This window comes from Misgurnus anguillicaudatus, chromosome 16 (genome assembly GCF_027580225.2).
Source record: "Misgurnus anguillicaudatus chromosome 16, ASM2758022v2, whole genome shotgun sequence".
Classification (NCBI taxonomy): Eukaryota; Metazoa; Chordata; class Actinopteri; order Cypriniformes; family Cobitidae; genus Misgurnus; species Misgurnus anguillicaudatus.
The window spans coordinates 22,372,736-22,393,866 of record NC_073352.2 but is presented as its reverse complement, the minus strand read 5'-3'; the positions used below and the strand labels follow the sequence as shown (position 1 = coordinate 22,393,866).

Here is a 21,131-nt window from a genome sequence, read left to right as displayed (position 1 = left end):
CAAACCCACGACAGCTGGCACACTTCCCCGCTACACATAATGTCTCCCATAGATTTTCTCTTACAAAATGTCTCTGTGGATACAGAGGTGAGAAATTGGTTTTCTTCTAGATGTATGTGGCAGGTACAATGGTGAATTAATGAACGGATGCGGTCGCATGCGTTTTCTCTCTTCGTAAATTGTGATGAGCGCATTTTTCTTAAACAAATGAGACGGAAGCATTGGACCGAAATGTAATATAAAATTAAACAAGAAACAAACATCCGTCATTACTATAACATCAATCACACCAGTGATTATTAAATAGGTGGCATTATGGAAAACAGCTATTTCCTTGCTGTTATTTAAAAAAAAAATGACAATGCAACACAAAGCTCACCTTGCAATCTAATGTACGCTGTCTACTAATGTATCACACCTAAGGTTTGGGTCAGGTAAAAAAGATGTTTTAGATGTAAGCAAGCTTTAAAGGAACACGCCCACATTTTGGGAATTTAGCTTATTCATTGTATCCCCCAGAGTTAGATAAGTCCATACATACCTTTCTCATCTCCGTGTGTGCTGTAACTCTGTCTGACGCAGCCCCCGCTAGCTTAGCTTAGCACAAAGAATGGAAATGAATGGCTCCAGCTAGTATACTGCTCCCAAGTGACATAACATAACATAACAAATATTTTCATATTTATGTGTTGTGATTGGTAAAGTCACACCATGTATAAATAAAAAGGGCATATGAGACACAGCAATCTTTTAACAGCATACACACTGCGAGCAAATCACTCCGCCCAAGTAGCAGTGCTTCCTCTTTAGAGAATATAGTTCCCAGTATGTATACGGCCAAAAGATGGCTGCGTCTCACAAGACCATGTTATTTGTACACGGTGTGATAAATACAAAATCATAACATGTAAATAGACAATGTTGGCGTTATTTTGTCACTTATTGGGAGCAGTATGCTAGCTGGAGCCATTTACTTCCAGTCTTTGTGCTAAGCTAGGCAGAGTAAAAAGCACGCACGGAGATGAGAAAGGTATGTATGGACTTATCAAAACTTGGGGGATACAGTGAATAAGCTAAATTCCCAAAATGTGGGCGTGTTCCTTTAATAATAATACGAATAAACATCTGTAGACCTGTAGACCCCAACACCTGACAATCTGCCAAACCTGACAGAAGCCTGCTCTGGCCAGCTGTGGGATGCTGATGTTTCATTTAATAACAAGCAAAGATGAGATAAACCTCGCCTGCCGAACAGATGACAGGAGACTCTCTCCCCCGCTGCATTCCATTACGGCCTATCCCGCGTACGCGGTCATCCTCCCTAATGATCTAGGATTACATAAATGATATGCACACTGAAAGATTCATTTATCATTTCGAGATGCAAACAAAGGCAATATATTAATCTAAGCACATTGTGACATATAATTACCTATTCAAAGGAGTCTTTGAGATCAATAAAGCTTTTAGCTCTGCAAGGCCTTTGTATCCTTTCAAAGTGAGAAAGCCTTCCTGAGATTATAAAGCAATTGTTCCCAGGTAGGATGAATTGCTGTGAGCTCAGACTCGAGGAGTCAAAATTGATTAGTCCATTAGGAAAGCATAATTCAGGCTCTTGCTTTACAGCCCGTTTAGTGGTATTTATCTATTTATCAGCGAACGCGATTGCACACTTTTCCGCAGCCTGATCGGCCACACTGGAGGAGCCCTAGAAAACAGTCCGGCAAATAATTCCATGAATTATTATGAGAAATTCCTGTGGAGTGTTTTCATTTGACAATGCCACTGTGTTCCAGCATCCATTAGATAAATCACTTCCAATTTCTCCCTGAGAGATTGGCAATAAATGAGAGCAGACACAGAGACATGCTTCAACTGAAATCTCCAATATAATACAACACACACAGCACCTTATAAAGTCACGGTGCTAAAAATGAAGAAAGGAAAACAAATGAAAAGAAACCATTTCCTAAATGCTAGTTTATTTTCTTCCAGAATGACCCTTTACTTCTACGCAGCTGGCTGTCTGAAATCCATATCGGTTTAGAAGGATGGGAACAAAAACAGAAGACGAGAATAAATATAAGCAAATAAACGCAGGTCTTTCATTTCACTGTAACCATAACAAAACCCACACCTGGCAAAAAAAGCGAAACATTTGCTTCGGTTTCCGGGGGAAAGGTTTGTGCGCGCTGCTTTGACCAGCCATGTGTGCGTAAGTCACTGCCTCTGAAAAGGATCTATAGTTTACCTCCGTCTTCTCTAGTATGCGAATTAAAAACGCACGGAATGGTTAATGTGGAAGTAATCGCGAACGCTCCAGTGCGTATATCAAAACAAGGCCAGTCGCTCTTGTAACTCAGACGCTGCTTCAGAATCCTAATGTTGTTTTCTTTATTTAAACAGAATTAAGTTTTGCACCCGCTCAGCCACGGGGTGTTTACCAATCAGCCAGCACTGAGCCGCTAACGCGCAGAACAGCGACTGAGCAGGCGGAGAGATAATACACTTTAAAGGCTTTGCCATCCGACGCTGTCGACCTCAGCACGCGTCCTGCATGCCTGCCTTCTCTGATTTCCACAGCTATCACAAAAAACACAAGCTTAACACAGTTAATGTCTTTTAAGAGAGTAAAAAAAACATAAAACGTAAAAAAACACTTGCTTCAAACGTGCACTCACATGACTAACTTTGTACCTTTAAGTATTTTCTTTCAAATCTATTTTCAATTCACTGCTAAAAATCTATTGTACATAAATTCGGTTTCAAGCTGATATGCTGTATGTGATGTCACACTCTCAGTGTCCTTAGGATGTCACAATCACAATAAGCTAAACAAAGATTGTATAGGAATAAAATTAGTATTTTTGTTTTTCTTTGTTCTATTTCAATGAGCAGAAGGAGAAAAGATAAACAGCATCTTTACTTACAAATTACATTTAATTAAAAACCATCTGCACAAAATCACTTTTTGTTTTACTTTAACACCACCCATCTAAAGTTTTAACACATTTAAATGAGGATTGATGGCACTTGTCAGCTAAAGTTAAAATCGCAAGAATATTTATATTACATTTTTTAAAAGATTGGATCTCTCAAGCACCCACGTAAAGAGCTCATCAATTAGATTTCACACCAAAAATTGTGAAACTTAGGGCCAGATTTACTAGCAGCTTGTGGTAATGCAACTGCCTCTTTTGCTGTTAAAAAATGACTGTCAGGAAGACACACAGTTTAAATTTAGCGCTGAAAAGGTATGGACACAGTTGCTTTTGCGACTGACCTTACATTTTTGCAGAAATTTCTCTTTGAGACGCAAAATTTAGAGGACAAGAGTATTTAAAGGGTATATATCTCGGTTATGAAGACTTATATTTGCCAAATCCATTGACAGAAACACATTCAATACTGTCATTACTTCTAATCCCAACATAATGCTTATTGTAAGCTGTAGAGGTCGCCATTATGATTTGCGCATAGTGATGCGCGTGTAATGGTTGTTACGAAATATTACTAGTTTATAAAGGATAATACTATGGTCGCTACCATAGTGGTAGCACTTTATATTACAATTCGTGTACTGGTAAATATGTTGTACTTACAGACAAATGTGGGGTACTTACTTTGAGTATCTACATGGTAATTAAATGGTATCACTACTGTATTTACCAGTGGTACATACTTGGTAGTTATTATGTAACTCTAAATAAGTACTTGGTAATACCAGATACAGTTATAGTGTAGGTATACTGTAACTGTGAAGAATTGCAGATGGATGAACCCAAATGCAGGCGATGTCGGGGGTGAACAAAAAACACTTTTATTTTAAACACTGACAAAACAAAAGCCCCGTGGGAGCAAAACATACATGAAACACGAAATATTAACAGATGACTTAAACTAAACTTGACAATGATACAAACACTAGACAAGATCACACATGACCAATACAAAACGAACGTGCACAGGACTGAGAACACGAGGGCAGTAAAGGAACAGTATGTAGGATTATGGCCAAAACTGATACTGCAATCACAAAACTTGTGGCTTAAACTGGTACTGCAATCACACAACTGGTGGCCAATAAACTACATCAGTGGTTCTCAAACTGGGGTCCGGGGCCCCCAGGGGGGCCGCAAGATGGTCCCAGGGGGCCCCAGTTCTTATAAAATTTTCTAAAATACATTAATTTATCATGATTTCACTGTATTTAAACCTAAAAAAATAAGGCTACCAACCAACAACACTACTTTGTATGATTTAATATGTTTTGTTTAATTAAAATGTTAAGTTTTAGAACTGTTTTTTGTCATACATTTTGTTTGGGGGGGCACAAAGGAATGTGCCGTACACAAGGGGGGCCGCATACAAAAAAGTTTGAGAACCACTGCACTACATGACAACATAAACATCAGTTGTGGGCTGCAACTCCACTTTTTAAATGACAATATCCTGGCCAGACCACTGTTGTCAGTGATATAAGTATTTGAAATGAAAATGATTTCTTAATGTCTAGTGACATATCAGGGCCATTTTATGTTTACGTGATATACATTTCTTACAAACTGTTCCTTTAAATATGAAAAACTAAGCAGGATAACAAGGGGAAAACAGGTGAGGGTAATGAACTAATGATTAACTGATGAGCTGGGAGAACAGGGGGCGGAGACAAGAGACGAGACACCAGAGGCACATGACCCAATATACAAGGCCATGAGCCTCCACATAGAATAAGAGACTGTCAGAACCCTGCCATCATACTAAAACATAAAACAAGACTCCTATGGCAGAATCCTGACATTATGATAACTAATAACAAACACTAGTGTACCTTGACATTATATATACATGGTAAGTGTGTAGTACTTACAAGCCAGTGTAAGTTAATGACAGGTACTTATAGTGTACGTATATGATAACTAATAATAAACACTACTGTACTTACAAATTGTCTATACATTGTATGTGTGTGGTAATTTCAAGCCAGTGTAAGTTAATGACAGGCACATACAGTGTACGTATATGAAAACTTATAACAAACACCACTGATGTGCCATTTTTGTACTCAGTATATTTGTCCTTTTTTGTACCCTTTAAACCCAAGCACTGACTACGCATTAAGTACTGGGTACATTCACTAGTGAGTCCATAGTAATGGCATGAAAACAGGGCTGTAAAATAAAGTGTTGAATTTTACACAGTTATTACACAGGACCTACCACCTAAGATATAGCATATCCTATATGACATGTCATTAGCCCACACTTGCCTGTAAGTACTAAATACTTATATTGAACATTCATTTATAAGTACAGTAGTGTTTCTTGTTAGTTACTGTATACATACACTATAAGTAGGTATCAAGTATTACCCAGTACTTATGCAGAGTTACATAATAACTACTAATTATGAACCACTGGTAAGTAAGTACAGTAATGATTCCATTTAATTACCATGTAGATACTCACATATGTGTCTGTAAGTACAACATATTTACCATACATGTACAAGGTAAGTACACGTACTGTTAAATAAAGTGCTATACCGTATTGTTCATCATTTATCTAATTCTATGGTTCACATTGATAAGGCTGAACAGAAGACATTGATGTCCTTGTATTTTTGTTGTAGCATGCTGGTGTCAAGACCATATGTGAAATTCTGTGTACATTTTCACATCATTTTACAATCTACTAACTGAAGACATGTTTGCCATGTTTACCTCGCTGTAGCGTTCACAGAATGGGTTTTGGATGCAACCTTTTGACACCATGTATTGTGATGTGAACACAATGGAAGCCTCCAAGTAATAACATTACTGCAAAATGTATTAAAACTATGACATTTGTACTGTTTAAGTTTACATTCATATAGCCATCCAAGCCATCCCACTTTTACGCCATACATGTGTTAATCGTCTGAGTACCCTTTTTTATAATTAATAATGAAATGCAATTTACTAACATGTCCGCTTGTCAATTAACTTGTATTTAACGTCTTTTGTGCCCTCTGGTTTTTGGATGTAGCGGCATTACACTGTAATTCATTAAAAAGCACAGCAAGCATCATCGGCCGATTTATCGGCCCATCCCTAAAAGCTTTTAGATGCTACTGTGTGCAATTGTGGAAACAGCACTGTAGCTTCTCATCAGCCTTTCAGAGCAAACTGTTGGAATTGTATTAGTTATTTATAACTCGGTCATTAGACAGTATTACTGTTCCTCAACTCTCTGGTGTTTCTCCAATATAATAAAAGCTGTTTTGCACCTTGAAACTCCGTGGAATATGACAGTCCTCCAGTGATGTCGAAAGATTTAAGTGGCAGTTATTATTGCCAGACTTTCGGTACTAATCACATCAGCCTAATTGCCAGTGAAGGGAATACCAAATGAGGTTGAATATGTAATGACTGTCACAAAATACGAGACCGCAATAATTGACGCGGACATGAGAGGAACATTATATTGGTCTCATTTCGGATGGAAATGTACAGTAATAGCAAGAGCCCAAATGATGTTCATGAGAACTCCAATAATGTCCTGAAAATTGCAAGCAATCCACCAGGCAGAAAGCGGTCAATGCATAATCGATGTTAAATCTTTTTGCACATAAAAATATTTGCATATTTTAATGTTATATATAAAAGATATTTATTGACTGCAGTTGGACCTTTTGCCCTCAGGGGGAACTAATGTGATTCTACAGAAAACAATTTTTACCGAAATTAGTGAAAATGGATGTATTGCGTTTTGGAACCAAACTCTTCATTTACTCCTATAGCTAACAGTCTGCATTTGAGGAGCTCAGATGCAAAGGTTGCTAAACGCCACCTCTGTCAAAAATGAGATAATGATATTAACCCACTGTTCTTAGCACGTATTATACATTATACTTTGTCTTCAAATCTGCTTAAATTTAGAAATAACACTTTGTTGGCAAGAGTTTTTCTGATAAAAATGCTCAAACAAGTCAAAGGGATTCTGAACTCTTTGATTGATAAACTGTACTTTGTTTTGTGTGTGTGACAAAAACAGAAATAAATGACAGGGGCATATTAAATCAATCTTTGTAAGTTAGTGAATGGGAGGAGTGTTAAGGGAATAAAGAGAGGTTAAGGAGGGAAAATGTGTGTGTGCGGGTGCCTGCACGCCAATGCAACGGCAACTTGTTCGGTAATCATTTCCCACAGCGACTGCACTGCTGCCGGAGACTGATGCATGCTGAGAGAGGTAATTAGCATGGCCCTCCGCACTGTGTCCATTCCCCCTCACACACCCCGCAGCCAAGACTCCACATTCACACGTGTGTGAATACCACTCGCTCACACTTTCATTAGATGGGGATCAATCATCTGCTCACATTGGGTAATCACAATTTAATTTCATGCATTTCAAATTTTAATTTGTTTATTATTATGCCCCAAACTGTCATTAGAGAATGCCGTCAGTGTGCAGGTTGGTTTTAATCTGCCAAGTAACATAAGCACAATGCGGAGAGAATGAGATGAAATAAAAACTACCTGATTAAATGTAGGCCTATACGAAATTAGTGCCTTTTTACTTTTGAACAGTTCTTTTTTTTTTAAAGAGAAGTAAGAGAGACGCATAACAATGAAGCAATACAATAAATAGAAAAAATAATTTTTGGTACTACAACAATAAAGCATTATTATCTTCATAAATTATGTGAAGGACTCTAGTTTGGAAGAGGGGGGTTAAATGACTTGTGTTTACAATAACATAACATTGCATTTTGGATTCTTACCGTTTTGGAATCCATTCAGCTGATCTCTGGGTCTGGTGGTACCACTTTTAGCATAGCATAGCACAATCCATTGAATCTGATTAGACCATTAGCATCATGCCTAAAAAATAACCAAAGAGTTTAGATATTTTTCCTATTTTAAACTTGACTCTTCTGTAGTTACAATGTGTACTAAGATGAACAGAAAATTAAAAGTGGCACAATGATATTATGCAGCAGCCGAAAATAGTCCCCTTAGTATCTTTCAACAGCAGAAGACTATTTTCGGGCACTACGTAATATCATTGCGCCGCCTGCAGCCATGTTACGGCAGCAAAGTCCTTGATCATTACGCCAGAATGAGAGTATAGCTCCTTGCCATATCTGCCTAGAAAATCACAATTTTTACCTTTTGTCAGTCTTAGTATACGATATAACTACGGAAGAGACAAGGTTTAAATAGGAAAAATATCGAAACTCTTTGGTTATTTTTTAGGCGCGGTGCTAAAAGACAAAGTAGATTCAATGGATTGTGCTAAGCTATGCTAAAAGTGGTAACGCCAGACCCGGAGATCAGCTGAATGGATTCCAAAATGGTAAGAATCAAATGTTTAACTCTAGTGGAGGTGAAAAACGAGGACAATTTTAAAAAAAAAGTGGAGGGTCCCTTTAAGTCAAACATACTTTTGATAATTAAGCAATAAATATGTACTCAAGTTAAAGAAAAATTGTGTAGAGTGTGAAAATTGGATTACTTAGTTAAAGGATATGTTAAATAAGAGGAAAAATCTGAAATGAAACCGATACATTACTCATACAGAGCCACTGTAACTGTGAAGTGTCATGTGTCAAGCTTGATGATGCATTATAAAATAATAGTTGCAATAAAAAACTCATAATAAAAAGTCATTTTTAAATGCTATTAAGTTAATTCCTTTTCAGTTCCACCATTTAAAAAAATCTGACTCTGTTCCCCCTCAAGTTTTACTCCCTGGACTCCGTCCACCTGCGTTCCACCCATTTGCAGCCCTGTATATAACAGTAGCCTATTATTGAAAATGAAGTAAGCCGATATAATAGAGGATGAGTAAGGGAAATGTACTGGTTTTAGAAGGTGACATCCAGAAGTCCTGGGTAATTAACATTAACATTATTCGTTTTATCCAAGCGTCCCGCACAAGCCCTGAAAAGTGAAGCCAAAACATCTCAATCGCCCCCCAGTGACTGGTCCCAGTATAGGTCATAAACCAAGCATTCCCCATGTTATTCAATGGGACTTGAGACCAACTAAACAATTTATTTACACTTCAATTATCCGAAGCTGGTTTCTGTCATTTACTGTAGTTTTTATCACGCTGATGTAAATACAAGTGTTTGTTTTTAATATAAGTTTGTTTTTAGTTAGTTATTTAAAGCTATAAAAACTGTGGTGTCATGATTGACAGCTATGATATGCGCATTCTGCGAGAGCGAGGGCGGGGCCTTGATTTCGCGGCTTTACTTCCTGCTCACTACTACGCAGGATTGGCCCTGAAAACGCTACTGCGCAAACACAAGACCCAAGATGTCAGCGCCGTATCGGGACACTGGGGCTTCACTTCGCCAATGGAAGAGAGCGAACGGGCGTCGTCCATTTTTTTACCGTCTATGGTTTTATCTAACAGAACTCTGAACTTATAAACACAATCAGGTCAAACCTATGACACAATGTAAACAAAAAGCAGACAGATATTTAGCCATATGTTTCGCAAAATACAAAAGTGGACGGTACTGTATGAAGTAGAGGTCTTACTTAAAATGAATGTATTTTTGCAGAACGGACCTGAGACGACGCTTTTTTATTATGTGTGTGCTGATCAAGTCCTTTTCTTGGGATGCAGACTGCAAACAAGTCAGTCCCATTTACATTCAGGGCCAGTCGGGTTAAAAAATTGGCACTGGTTCGGGTTGGACTCGGGTCTAATTTTCTCGGGTTTGTCTTGGGTTGGGTCTTTCTTTAAAAAAGAAAAAAAGATTTCTGCACGCCATTTTGGGTCGGGTACATTTCTTTGGACCCGAGAAGACCTCTAGTATAAAGCCCTGCCATTTACTGTAAATCATTACTGAGAGAGAGAGAGAGAGAGAGAGAGAGAGAGAGAGAGAGAGAGAGACCTTTATCAAGTGAGGTAGATATACATAGGCGTGTATAGTAGCACATCAGTTATGTCAGTGTCTCTGGTAATCTTGTTTGAAATTGAATAATCTAATTTACTTTAAGTTATGATGTTCCACTAATTTTCCAGTCAAGGCACTTCCATTTTGCTACTCTTATGCCTCTGTGATTCTGCTGATCATCTTTCTTTCCCACAGAGACGATGATTCAGCCTGTAATAAAAAAAATCACAGATCTCAACTTATTCTCCATAAGATTTTATAGACATCTAATAGTAATGTTTTCTGTCACCTGCAGGTATTTCCATTAAGAAAAAACCCTGACATCTCAACAATAGATGTATAAAATAGATTTCTGAAGAGATGTCACTAAGTGAGCTCAGATATGCCAAATCTATAAATACCCATACCAACTAAGTCTCATTTGTATCGATCTATATTTTTCCGAAGCAGGTTTGTAAGAAACATCAAAGTTGATACTTAAATAAAACATCCAGCCTGATCTCACAGGAACTTGTAACCATTTTACAAGGTGGCTAATTTGTATCGATTCGCATGATGTGAAACATAAAATAATTAAAAAAGCAATAATGAAGCCCCACTCCTAAATGAAAACATATCATACGGAATTGCACTAATGAGATCATATGAATTCATACGAATTAGCATTCTCGTAAAATAGTTATGAACTGCCATGAAACTGTGTTGAACCATCTGGAAACATCAAACCTCCTGAGCATGAAAGAACAATAAAATATCTAAGCACTAAAATTCTCCTGTTGGAGGGGTGGGGGAGTCACACAATAACACTTGAGGTTCCTGCCCAAACTCTAACTTTTGTGACAGATGTCTATCACTATCAGGATAAACAGAAGGGGTGGTAAAGTAATATGGTCATTGTTTTGTGGTACTGCAACCTGGCTCTACTGCATATACAATGAAGAGGAAAGATCAACCTCAGCATAACATAGATGTGAGATTTACAGTATGACAGCAGTAAACAAGCATCAGGGGCATCGGGGGCACCCTTCTGTTCTTGGCCACCAATTCCTGATATGAGTCTGGACCTGGGCCGACAACAAGAAAGCCAAGAGTAGAATGATTTGAAAGCGTCATTTACAACCACTGCCCACACTGTTGTCAGGATAAGCACGGGTGAGTCACAGGCTTCGAAATATTCATTGCGCAAAAGCCATTACATTCCTAATTGAATTGTACCCTTGCTGTAATAATGCTAAGCAGGCTATCTGTACCGATACTTTATTTCGTATTCAGCCAACATTTACAAAAACAAATATTTGTGAAGACACTGTCATAGTTGATGTGAAATTGGCTTATTTTTCACGAAGGTACAAGGTCAGTATATCTGAAGGTATCATGTTCTAAAAGAAGAGATAAAGATTAAGCGTGACAAAGACGGCCTGTCTAGTTAGTGCATTTGAACCTACCCAATCCTCCCATTTCAATATTCATACAAGTATGTTGAGGAGTTGCACAGAATAACAATCAACCTCCGTTGAGACATCCGAAAGATATAAATCCTCAAGAACAATTAGCTAATAACAGACATGAGAGGCAACGGGGACCAAGAAATCTCAGACCACCTAAAGGACTGTCATCTCTGATTGCTCAATTACACATTTCGCCAAAGGACCTTCAGTTTACAGGCATTGATTGCGCATAGATTCTCATAGCAGTAATTTGTGCTTTCTTTCAGTCAAGGGAAACGATGGGAAAGACACACTCCAGCACACTGCAGCTGAGGGGCATGGCAGAAGAAAAGGATACCGAGATGCTGCCGGCGACTGGCGTATTTTGTCTTCCAATGGCAGAAAGCCTAGACTGGAACAGTAGCCAATAGACTAATCTAAAAGCTCTGAGTGTGCCATGAAGCTAGTTTGCTTAGTAAGAATGACAATGAAAATCAGAGAGCCTCGGGCTACACCTCTGGCGCAAGCCAGTTTGGGGCGGGGTGCGAGGTAGCTGAGGGAGTTCATTTGTCCGTGAGCGCATCATCCATGCCAGATCTGTGAGAAGACAACCAGTGATGGGAAAATCTTTAACAAGCTAAGAAATAGTGAAGTGACATTCTGAACATATAGGAATGAGAACAGCAGTGAGTGTTTCTTTGTCAAGTATACGTCACTGTCGTTTATTCAATCTAAAAGCTGACAAGCTACACATAAAGGTAAGCATAGCATGGCAATAGCAAGCACTTTCAGTCTTTTTTCTTTAACGAACCAAAGGTTTGGCCTTCATCAACACTTACAACATCTCTGCTCGGAAAAGTCATGCTTAAATAACTCTGAAAGTAAAAAAAAAATAATCCTGATTTAATGAACATTATCTGTAATTTAACACTTTTTCATGCTTGCCGCTTTGAAAGGGCTTTGCTCTAAAGTAAGCTTTTCCCCACATGGTTGATTTCATTTGAAGTTGCCATAATCTTTGTGTGCATTCCTCTGAGTCTACCTTTCCTGAAAGATGTCAAATCTCCTCCACAGAAGTTACTTTTTATGAGAGGTATATGAAAGAAAGTCAAGAATCCACAACAGAAGGTTACTTTCTACACTCACACATACTTCTGCAAGATTAAAGTTAACTCAAGCTTAAAAGCGGCTCACTGTGTCTCGAAGAAATGATGGCCAATGCTGCTAGATCTTCATAGATGAAAACAAGTTTCTCCCCTGGCTAAAAACAAACATAAAATGGCAAAAGTCCAAATACTACAGTACTGTATATACGAAAAATGTGTATCCACATTCAAAAATGTTTGTGTAGTGGTTATTTATTTGAAATGTCCAACAGTCAAAACAATACAGCATGAATACAGTGCATTTAATTTATACAGCACATAAATTAATGTAATGATCTACCAATTGAGCTAAAGGAATACCAGGGCTCTACACTAACTTTTTGCACTGGTTGCACTGGTGCGCCTAACGTTTTTTCTTAGGTGCACCAGCACAAAAGTTAGGTGCACCCAAATTGTTGACTGCATTGCATTTAACACCGCAGTTTTACAAGTCCCCATGGTGGTTAAATGTACAGAAAATAAACTAACATGTATTTTATCATCTTCATGCTGTGATTCTTTTTCCCCTTACAGCCTATTGCTTTTAAATTTGTTCAAACATACTTTTAATACATTGCTTTGTTCCCATCTTTCATTGTAGTTTTAATGTTGTGTGCAGGATATATATATATGTATATGTATATATATGAAGAGTTTGGTTCCAAAACGCAATAAACTGCATTTTTTTTTAAAATTTGTTACTGCCAAAATCAGTATTATATCAGGTCAGTATTTAAAAGTAAATTCTTAATTTTACGCAAAATCCAATATCCGCCGTGTTATTCTGTCATCTTTTCTCCCTTTTTCCCAAAACGCGATATACGCCACTCCTGCTTTTCTACAGAACGCAATAAATCCGCTCCACATATTACAGCGAACCGGTCCCTTCCACGCAATGTAAACAAACAATGGCGGCGCGTTGAGTAGACGGAATCCTAGTTTTCCTCATCTACTTTGTACTTTGTGATCAACAAACAAACAAAAGCAAAATAATACTTTAATGGCATTGCTAAACCTGTGGTTGTTTTCTGTGACGGGAAAGATTGTAAGTCATCAACATCCAATAACTTACGCGGGAGGCACTCGGGAGACGGGTGCTTGTTCTTCCTACAGCATCTGTGAAGTTTATGTGATTCTAACACATTGACCCCAGAGGATCTTATGAAAAACTTTACATTATTTTACGTGAAGCCAACGAAAATCGAGCAGGACCAAAACATTTTACAGCTGATCGCTTTGAAAAATGTTAAACGACGGCGTCAAGTATAACCGCAGCAATGAGTTTTCATCTTGTAACTTTCTTGGTATAGAAAACACGTTTTTACCGAAATTTGTCAAAATGGATTTATTGCGTTTTGGAACCAAACTCTTCATACATTAATATATATATATTCCTTCTCTTGCGCAAACTCGCTCTGTTTTGCGCACACACATTGTCTCTCTCTCTCTCTTGTGCACACTGACTCTGTCTCTTTCGCAAATTTTGGCTCTCTCTCTTGCACGCACAGACTCGGACTCTTTCGCGCATCTTTGCTCTCTCTCTTGCGCGCACAGACTTGGACTCTTTCGTGCATTTTGTCTCTTTCGCGCGCACATATTCTGTCTCTTTCATGCATTTTGTCTCTCTCTCGTGGCATTCGCTTCACATTTGTCCACAACCATGGCTCATAGTATGAAAGAGAGGGAGAAAGGTGTCCGCCCTTCACTGATTGGTTTAGACCACAATGTGTGTGTGTCTAATGTATATGTGTTGTTGAACCAGAACAAGACTTTCGAGTTGCGGAGACTTTTTCACTTGAACGGCTGGTGCAACCTCAGATTTTTTAAGGCGCACCATTGAAAAATGGTCACACTCTCGAGCCCTGAATACTACAAGTATTCTACATGTATGTAAATTGTTGGAGTTCGGCATACAAAAAAAGTTTTGCTGCTCAGAAAAAAATCACAAACGGCTAAGCTCACCGGTGGCAGTGATTACGACTGGCTGTTTCTTTGATACTGCCAGATGTTTAAGGGAAAGCAGAAGGGCTTAAACACAGCAATGTTTGTTTTTTAATCAAAATTGGCTATAGCTGTTCTGAGTTAACAAGCAAGTTAACCTGTAAAAAGCTTCTGAAATATGCTAATGAAATCCACAGCTGGTAGACGGAGTGTGTGTAAAAGAGTTGTGGATAACGGGTCAGCCCACAACCGGCCCTTCTTGATGAGCTCATTAGCAAGCTGAGGTCCGCCACATAGGGGGCCATTTACTTGACTCAACTGAGTGAGAATGTGAACATTTCCCTTTGTCCATCAATTACAACCCAATCAGTACATGATGAGGATAAAAGAAAACTGTCTACACTGTTATGAAGGCACTTCAGTCATATTCTTTGAATGTGAGACTTGGTAATGTGAGGGAGAGAGACCAGCTGCAAATGCTTTGGCAATACAAATGCACAGTTTTTGTCATGCCAATAAAGCACACTTAAATTAAAATTGAGAGCGAGAGAGAGAGCGAAAGAGAAGAAAGAAAGAACGAACCTGCAGGTACACATATCTGGACCCAATACATTTTTGCTTTACTTGTTAAGATTTTATTACCTTATATTTTTTTTACATTTTTTTTTTCATTCATAGGACTCACAATTTTAAAATTCCCATTTTGTCGACGACCGTCAGAACTAAAAACAGCCGCATTAAGAGCCTACATGCACAGGCAGATGAGAGCTATAGAGATGTCTACTCTGTCGGCACCTGAGGACAAAGCCTAGTGTGTGCTAGTCTGCTTCGGTGAGACCCAAGGACAGGCTTTAAATAAAGGGTCAGAGAAAATACTACAGACCGACAAACTGTGATGACCACTGGATGCTCTCCCACACAGCTGCCATGCCCAGGGCAGGGTCACCTGTCAGTGGTGTCCTCCCTCTGGCCAACAACACCATCCAGCACCAAAAACAAAGCAAAGCAGTGCCACCTATCCACCTAATTTTCATGTCACCTGCAAACCTGCCACACTGAAACATCTCAATGAAAAAACTCACAGGGAGCATATTCATGCAAGAGTGAACCATGAAAGTGTGTGGCAAAAGCAAAAATCCACATAAAACGAAGACCCTGAGGAACGAGCTCACATGAAATGTGTATGCGTGTGGTGTTTTTCCCATCGCAACGTCCATCTTCATTTTTAATCAAGCTTCTTCATTTAAAATCAATTTTGCATGCATGCTTTACCAGAAAAGAAGATGTTCATCAAAGGCTCAGATGTTTACGAGCATGAGCGCGAGGTGGGATCGAGGTGTTTTAGAGAGCGAGGTAAAAAACGTACATTGATTAAAGATCACACTATAAAACCGTAAATGAAATTGCCTCAGCTTTTTCAATTACTTTTCAAGATCAAACTGTAATTCATTGACTCAATAGCCTTCAGAAACAGATTTATCAGTGTTGCAAAATAAATAATCCAAAATAGCAGAAGGAAAGAACAACCGTTCCGCTATCCCGCAACTGGCTCCAGCTTAAACCCCTGCAGTTGGGACACCTGTGTCCCAGCAGCATCTGGGACACCTCTGAGAAGATGACAAGGCCAGCAACGAGATGTAACTAAGAGTGACGGTGTAGATCTGGCTGCCTGGAAAAACCAGCGGGGGGGTGGCTGTCTTTCATAGCATGACCAAATGGCTTCACCATCCAAATCAGCTTGTGTAACACACACCCAGATGTCCATTTTCATATACCGTAGCCTACATAACAACAGCAGTTACAGCTTTCATACACGTTCTAGTAACAGTTACGACACTCTCAAGGAGGCCGACCTGCCAGCTCTATAAATAACCTCTCATAACATTAGAGTAGATGTTATTCTCCAGAACATTGCCATTCTGACACTGTAGGTGGAAGTGTAGAGTCGTCGGATTTGTTCCCATAACTGTCACCACTCGCTAAACCTCAAAACAGCTATCGCACCAAACGCCCATATCAATTTCAGCTTCATTTAAAAAACACACTCCCAATACACAAGTTGCTACTTCACTTTTTAGTTATTTAGATGACTTTCCATAGCAGTACACTTTTTAAAGGCACAGTACTTCTGAGGTTAAAAGTGTTATCCACCAGTACTTAACCAATTCATGATTTATGTATGATAATTGTTAAAAAATGAAAGACTTTAATGTACGTTCACTGAAAGCAGGATGCTGTAGTCCAATGGCAACAGAGATGATACAGTACGTATGTTTGATTTGGGTGTTACCTTGCAGAGGAAACTGATGTTGAAGCCGAACGTCTGGGCATTTCTAGAGCCTGCGTTCATGTAATTCCCCACCAGCAACACTATTTCCAGAAGCATGCTGAATCCTTCACTTTTCTTCACCTCTTCACAGGCAAAGGTCACATTCATGATGTCCGGACGGATGTTGTTCACCTGCTCCTCGAACGTCAGCTTGAACAGAATGCCGTTCAACCGAGGACGCAGCATCTTGACTGAACTCATCTGAAACGGGCAGAGGACAACTTAAATTACACACATACACTGAACAAAATTATTCATTTTAATTTACTCATTTTTTTAAAGTAAGTGGTTGCAATCAATTTATTTTAGCTACATTTAAACAAAAAAGATTAGTAACGTAAAACAAAACAAAAAACTTTTGTTTAAATGTAGCTTAAATAAATTGATTGCAACCACTTACCTTAAAATTGAGTAAATTGAATGAATATTTTTTTTCACTGTACCTCACATCAAAACACATATACTCAACACTGCAGTCTAAAGTCAATGTAAAGTATAGTCCCTAACTCATTTTGTTTCTCTTCATGTGGAAAGGCCACATGCATGCTTGCTAAAATGAATATTTAATAATAATTTATAATAATTTTATTTTTAATATTAATTAAATATTATAATAAAACATAATATATTAATTAATTATTAAATATAAATTAATACTATAAATTAATTATTAAATAATGATTTTATATATATGTATTTATTTTATAAACGTAAATTAACATTGTGTGAAATGTGTACTTTGCTTTGCTTTAAACTACTTTAAGTCTGGGAAAAAAATTACACAATTCTTTACAGTAAATGTTAAAGTAGGCAGTTTACCTATAATTACATTTAACCATAATAACAGCAACACTAAAACTGGTTCTGGTGCTGAAGTGAGATGACATTTCATTTCAGTAGTAAAAAAACTGTTAGGCGGAGACAGGGGAAGAAGCAAGGAGACAAAACAACAACAACAAGGAACCTGCAAAAGCTGCATGGAGATGGAGGGCGACCTCAGACACTCTCGCTCCACATTTCTGCATAATCCAGCGCTCGCAGGCAGCCCAGAGACGCCATCAGGATGTTCCATTACCGCACACATTTATTCATCTTTATGAGCAAGTTGTCGATCAAAAAAAAAAAATGACTACGCCCCATGCCCCCGTGCACTACCTCACTCCACCTTCTCCTGCACCCCCAGATTTGATTTCTCCGTATAAGAGGAAATCACAATAAAAGAGTGCGAGCTGGTGACAGCTCTAAAGGGAGATGAGCAGAAAGTGACTTATTTCCCCGAGGACCAGTGCGAGGTGGTGCTGATGAGGTGCTTCTACAGGCTGCCTGTATATTACCCGCCTTGAGCTCAGTCACAGGAGGAGACTGTCACAACATGCTTCATTACGCCCTCCAAAGACTCAGGTAGTGAAAAACTCGACAAGGGGCGAGAGGGAGGGAGGTTTATGTTTCTTCGCACTGAATTGATTTTATGAGAATCTGCTGTCAAAGACAGCTATGTAAGGGAAGGCATGCATATGCATCAAACAAGATGTATCTGTGTTTGACAGTGCTACATCAAAGTGACAATGTAAGGCGGGGTTTAACTATGGAAGAGAAATGATTGGAGCATTAAAAATGATTGAAGCACATAAAGGGATCTTATAGGCAAAAATGAGAAATTCTGTCATCATTTACACACCATTGGTGTTACCAACTTACACGGCTTTCGTTTTTAATAAAACACAAAAGGAGAAGTTAGGAAGAATCGATGAAAAGTAAATGAAGGCCAAAGCTGTTAAGCTGCAAAAATGGAAGATTGATTGTATCCAAAATAGGGCTGGGAGTAACGTAACCAATTACAATATTGAGTTATATTTCAAAAAGAAAATAAATTAATGTTTCTAACCCAGCAAGCAATCGTCCTCATTTCACTATCTAGGTCAGGGGTGTCCAAACTCGGCCCTGGAGGACCGGTGTCCTGCAGAGTTTACTCCAAACCTAATCAAACACACCTGAAGCAGTTAATTAAGGTCTTAAGCATACTAGAAACTTCAGGGTAAGGTGTGCTGTGGCATTTTGGAGCTAAAAGGTGTGTTCGACTTCATGCGGCGCCGCAAGTACCGCGAGAGCGAGACAAAATTAGACTTTGTATGATTACTCTAATCGTTCTCACGGTACTTTGACGTCATCCGCTTGTCGGTTCTTGTGCCGCCGCATAAAGTCGAACAAACCTAAACTCTGCAGGACACCGCTGATCCAGGTTAACTATAGACCCGATACAGACTGACCATGAGTAATCCACTTCTAGACAAAATAAACTTGAATTTGGTTCCAATTTGCCAAAATAATTAGCAAAATGCACTGAAAAAAAATCTTCTATTTTTTAAGGCAAGTGGTTGCGATCAATTTTGTTTAAATATAGCTTAAATGGATTGATTGCAACCGCTTGCCTTGAAAAATTGAGTAAATTGAATGAATAATTTTTTCAGTGTGCATGATTTTCAACATTTTAGTAAAGTGATTACAAGGAGTTTAATTTATTTTATTTCAATTGTAAAAAAATATGCAGCATGAAGTTAAAACTTGTTTTTTTTTCAAGTCAGTTCAACCTACTTTTTTAAGTTTTGGCTGTGAAAAGTTGAAATGATTAAAGTAATATAAAATTGTATGTTAATTTGACAAAAATGCTGGGTCTCTTTACAGTGCATTTATGTTTGGGCTATAGTTAGATAGCCTTGTTTTGAGCTCAGTTTCGAGGGCTATTAGATGTTTTTAAACAGAATCGCTTGCTGGAAATTGTTATTTATTCTTATGGGAGTTCAAAAAAGTTATTTTTTTTAGATAATTCACATTATTAATATCCATTATTTTAGTAAATTAAATAAAAATGTAACATACCGAATCTGGATATTATGGTATTAAAAATGTAATTGCATAATACACATTTACCCCTAACACTGTTAGAGCAAAACCCCATTCACTTTAAATGCACAAAGTATTATTATTTTTTTGAGTCTGCATAACCTCCTCATTTTGTGTTCCACAATGAAAGAAAACCTCTCAAGGATTGAAATTCCAATAACAGAGTGAGTAAGTGACAGAATTCACATTTATATTCCTTTAAACCAGGTGCGAGTCACATCAATGCAGACTTGTGCACTTCGCACAATGAACTGATGTGAAGCTTAAATATTTGAGACAAAGGCCAACGTTAATGGGATTTGGTCAATATAGGAAGGAAGTCTAAAAGCTATTCCAGTTAAAGAACTCACAAACTTAATCACGCTCTGTAGTAAAATAAAGCTTTGCCTCGTTCTTTATTATTCATCAAAATCATAGCTTCTGTCAGTCAAACCAGGCTACCAGATTTGACTTGTCATAAAAAATGCCCTTTATATTCTTGGCCTTTTAATTATACATTACTGAGTCTCTTTATATATTGAATAGCGCTGATCCTGCACAGAGCCTGAAGGCAGTCTTCTCTCTCCGGCTCTCTCCCTTTCGCTCTATGCCTAATTTCCCGGTGCCCCCCTATTTGGCTTTTCAGCCTGAGATCCTTCACACGGAAGTAGAGAGCTATTGGTGTGAACAGCATCGGAACTGGAGAGAAGGATGAGTTCAGTTTCAGAGAGAAAGGAGCGAATGAGCAAAAGAGAAGGAATTGAAGGGTTGCGCATTGGAGCGTGACAAAAGAGGAGGGGAAATAGTGAGCTGGAGCTGAAACAGATGGAATGAAAGAGGAAGATGGGGAAGAGGAGAAAAGACTAAGAAAATGAGAAGGATAAAATCGATAGGCAATTGAAATGCCTTCTTAGTGTCAGATATCCGTTTACCGCCAAAATGAGATCTGTGCACTCTCTCAGAACAGACTTTCCGTTCCACTAAAATGATAACATAACTAACTACTGTATGTTACTACATAACCTGGCATGACAACCAATGCATTAAGGTTTCTCTTTATACTTTCTTTACCAAAGTGAAAAAATGAAAGTGACGTAACTGCCAATGTACAGTAACCCATATTTGGAAAGTGACTTCTGCATTTAAAGGGATACTCCACTTTTTTTAAAATATGCTCATTTTCCAGTTCCTCTGCAGTGAAACATTTGATTTTAACCGTTTTGAAATCCATTCAGCCGATCTCCGGGTCTGGCTGTACCACTTTTAGCATAACTTAGCATAATCCATTGAATCTGATTAGATTATTAGCATCGTGCTCAAAAAGAGTTCCGGTATTTTACTTGACTCTTCTGTAGTTACATCGTGTACTAAGACCAACGGAAAATTAAAAGTTACAATTTTCTAGGACAATATGGCAAGGACTATACCAGGGGTCCCCAACACCCTCGTGGGTTTATTTATTTATTTTCTGTGGTTATGGCGCATTTGGATGTCTGGTTAGTGTTACAAGCG

The 21,131-nt window shown here is 38.3% G+C and overlaps 1 protein-coding gene across 11 annotated transcripts in view; it reads right to left on the bottom strand.

The window, feature by feature from the left end:
• Positions 1-21,131, bottom strand: part of diaph2 (diaphanous-related formin 2) — a 510,829-nt gene that overhangs the window by 188,132 nt on the left and 301,566 nt on the right. For all 11 annotated transcript variants that reach the window (XR_012357976.1, XM_073854348.1, XM_073854345.1 and 8 more), the window contains one exon: positions 16,701-16,940. Coding sequence is in view for 10 of the 11 variants with exons in the window: in XM_073854348.1 (XP_073710449.1) it covers positions 16,701-16,940 (240 nt within the window). In the remaining variant the exon portion in view is untranslated. The remainder of the gene's footprint in view (positions 1-16,700; positions 16,941-21,131) is intronic.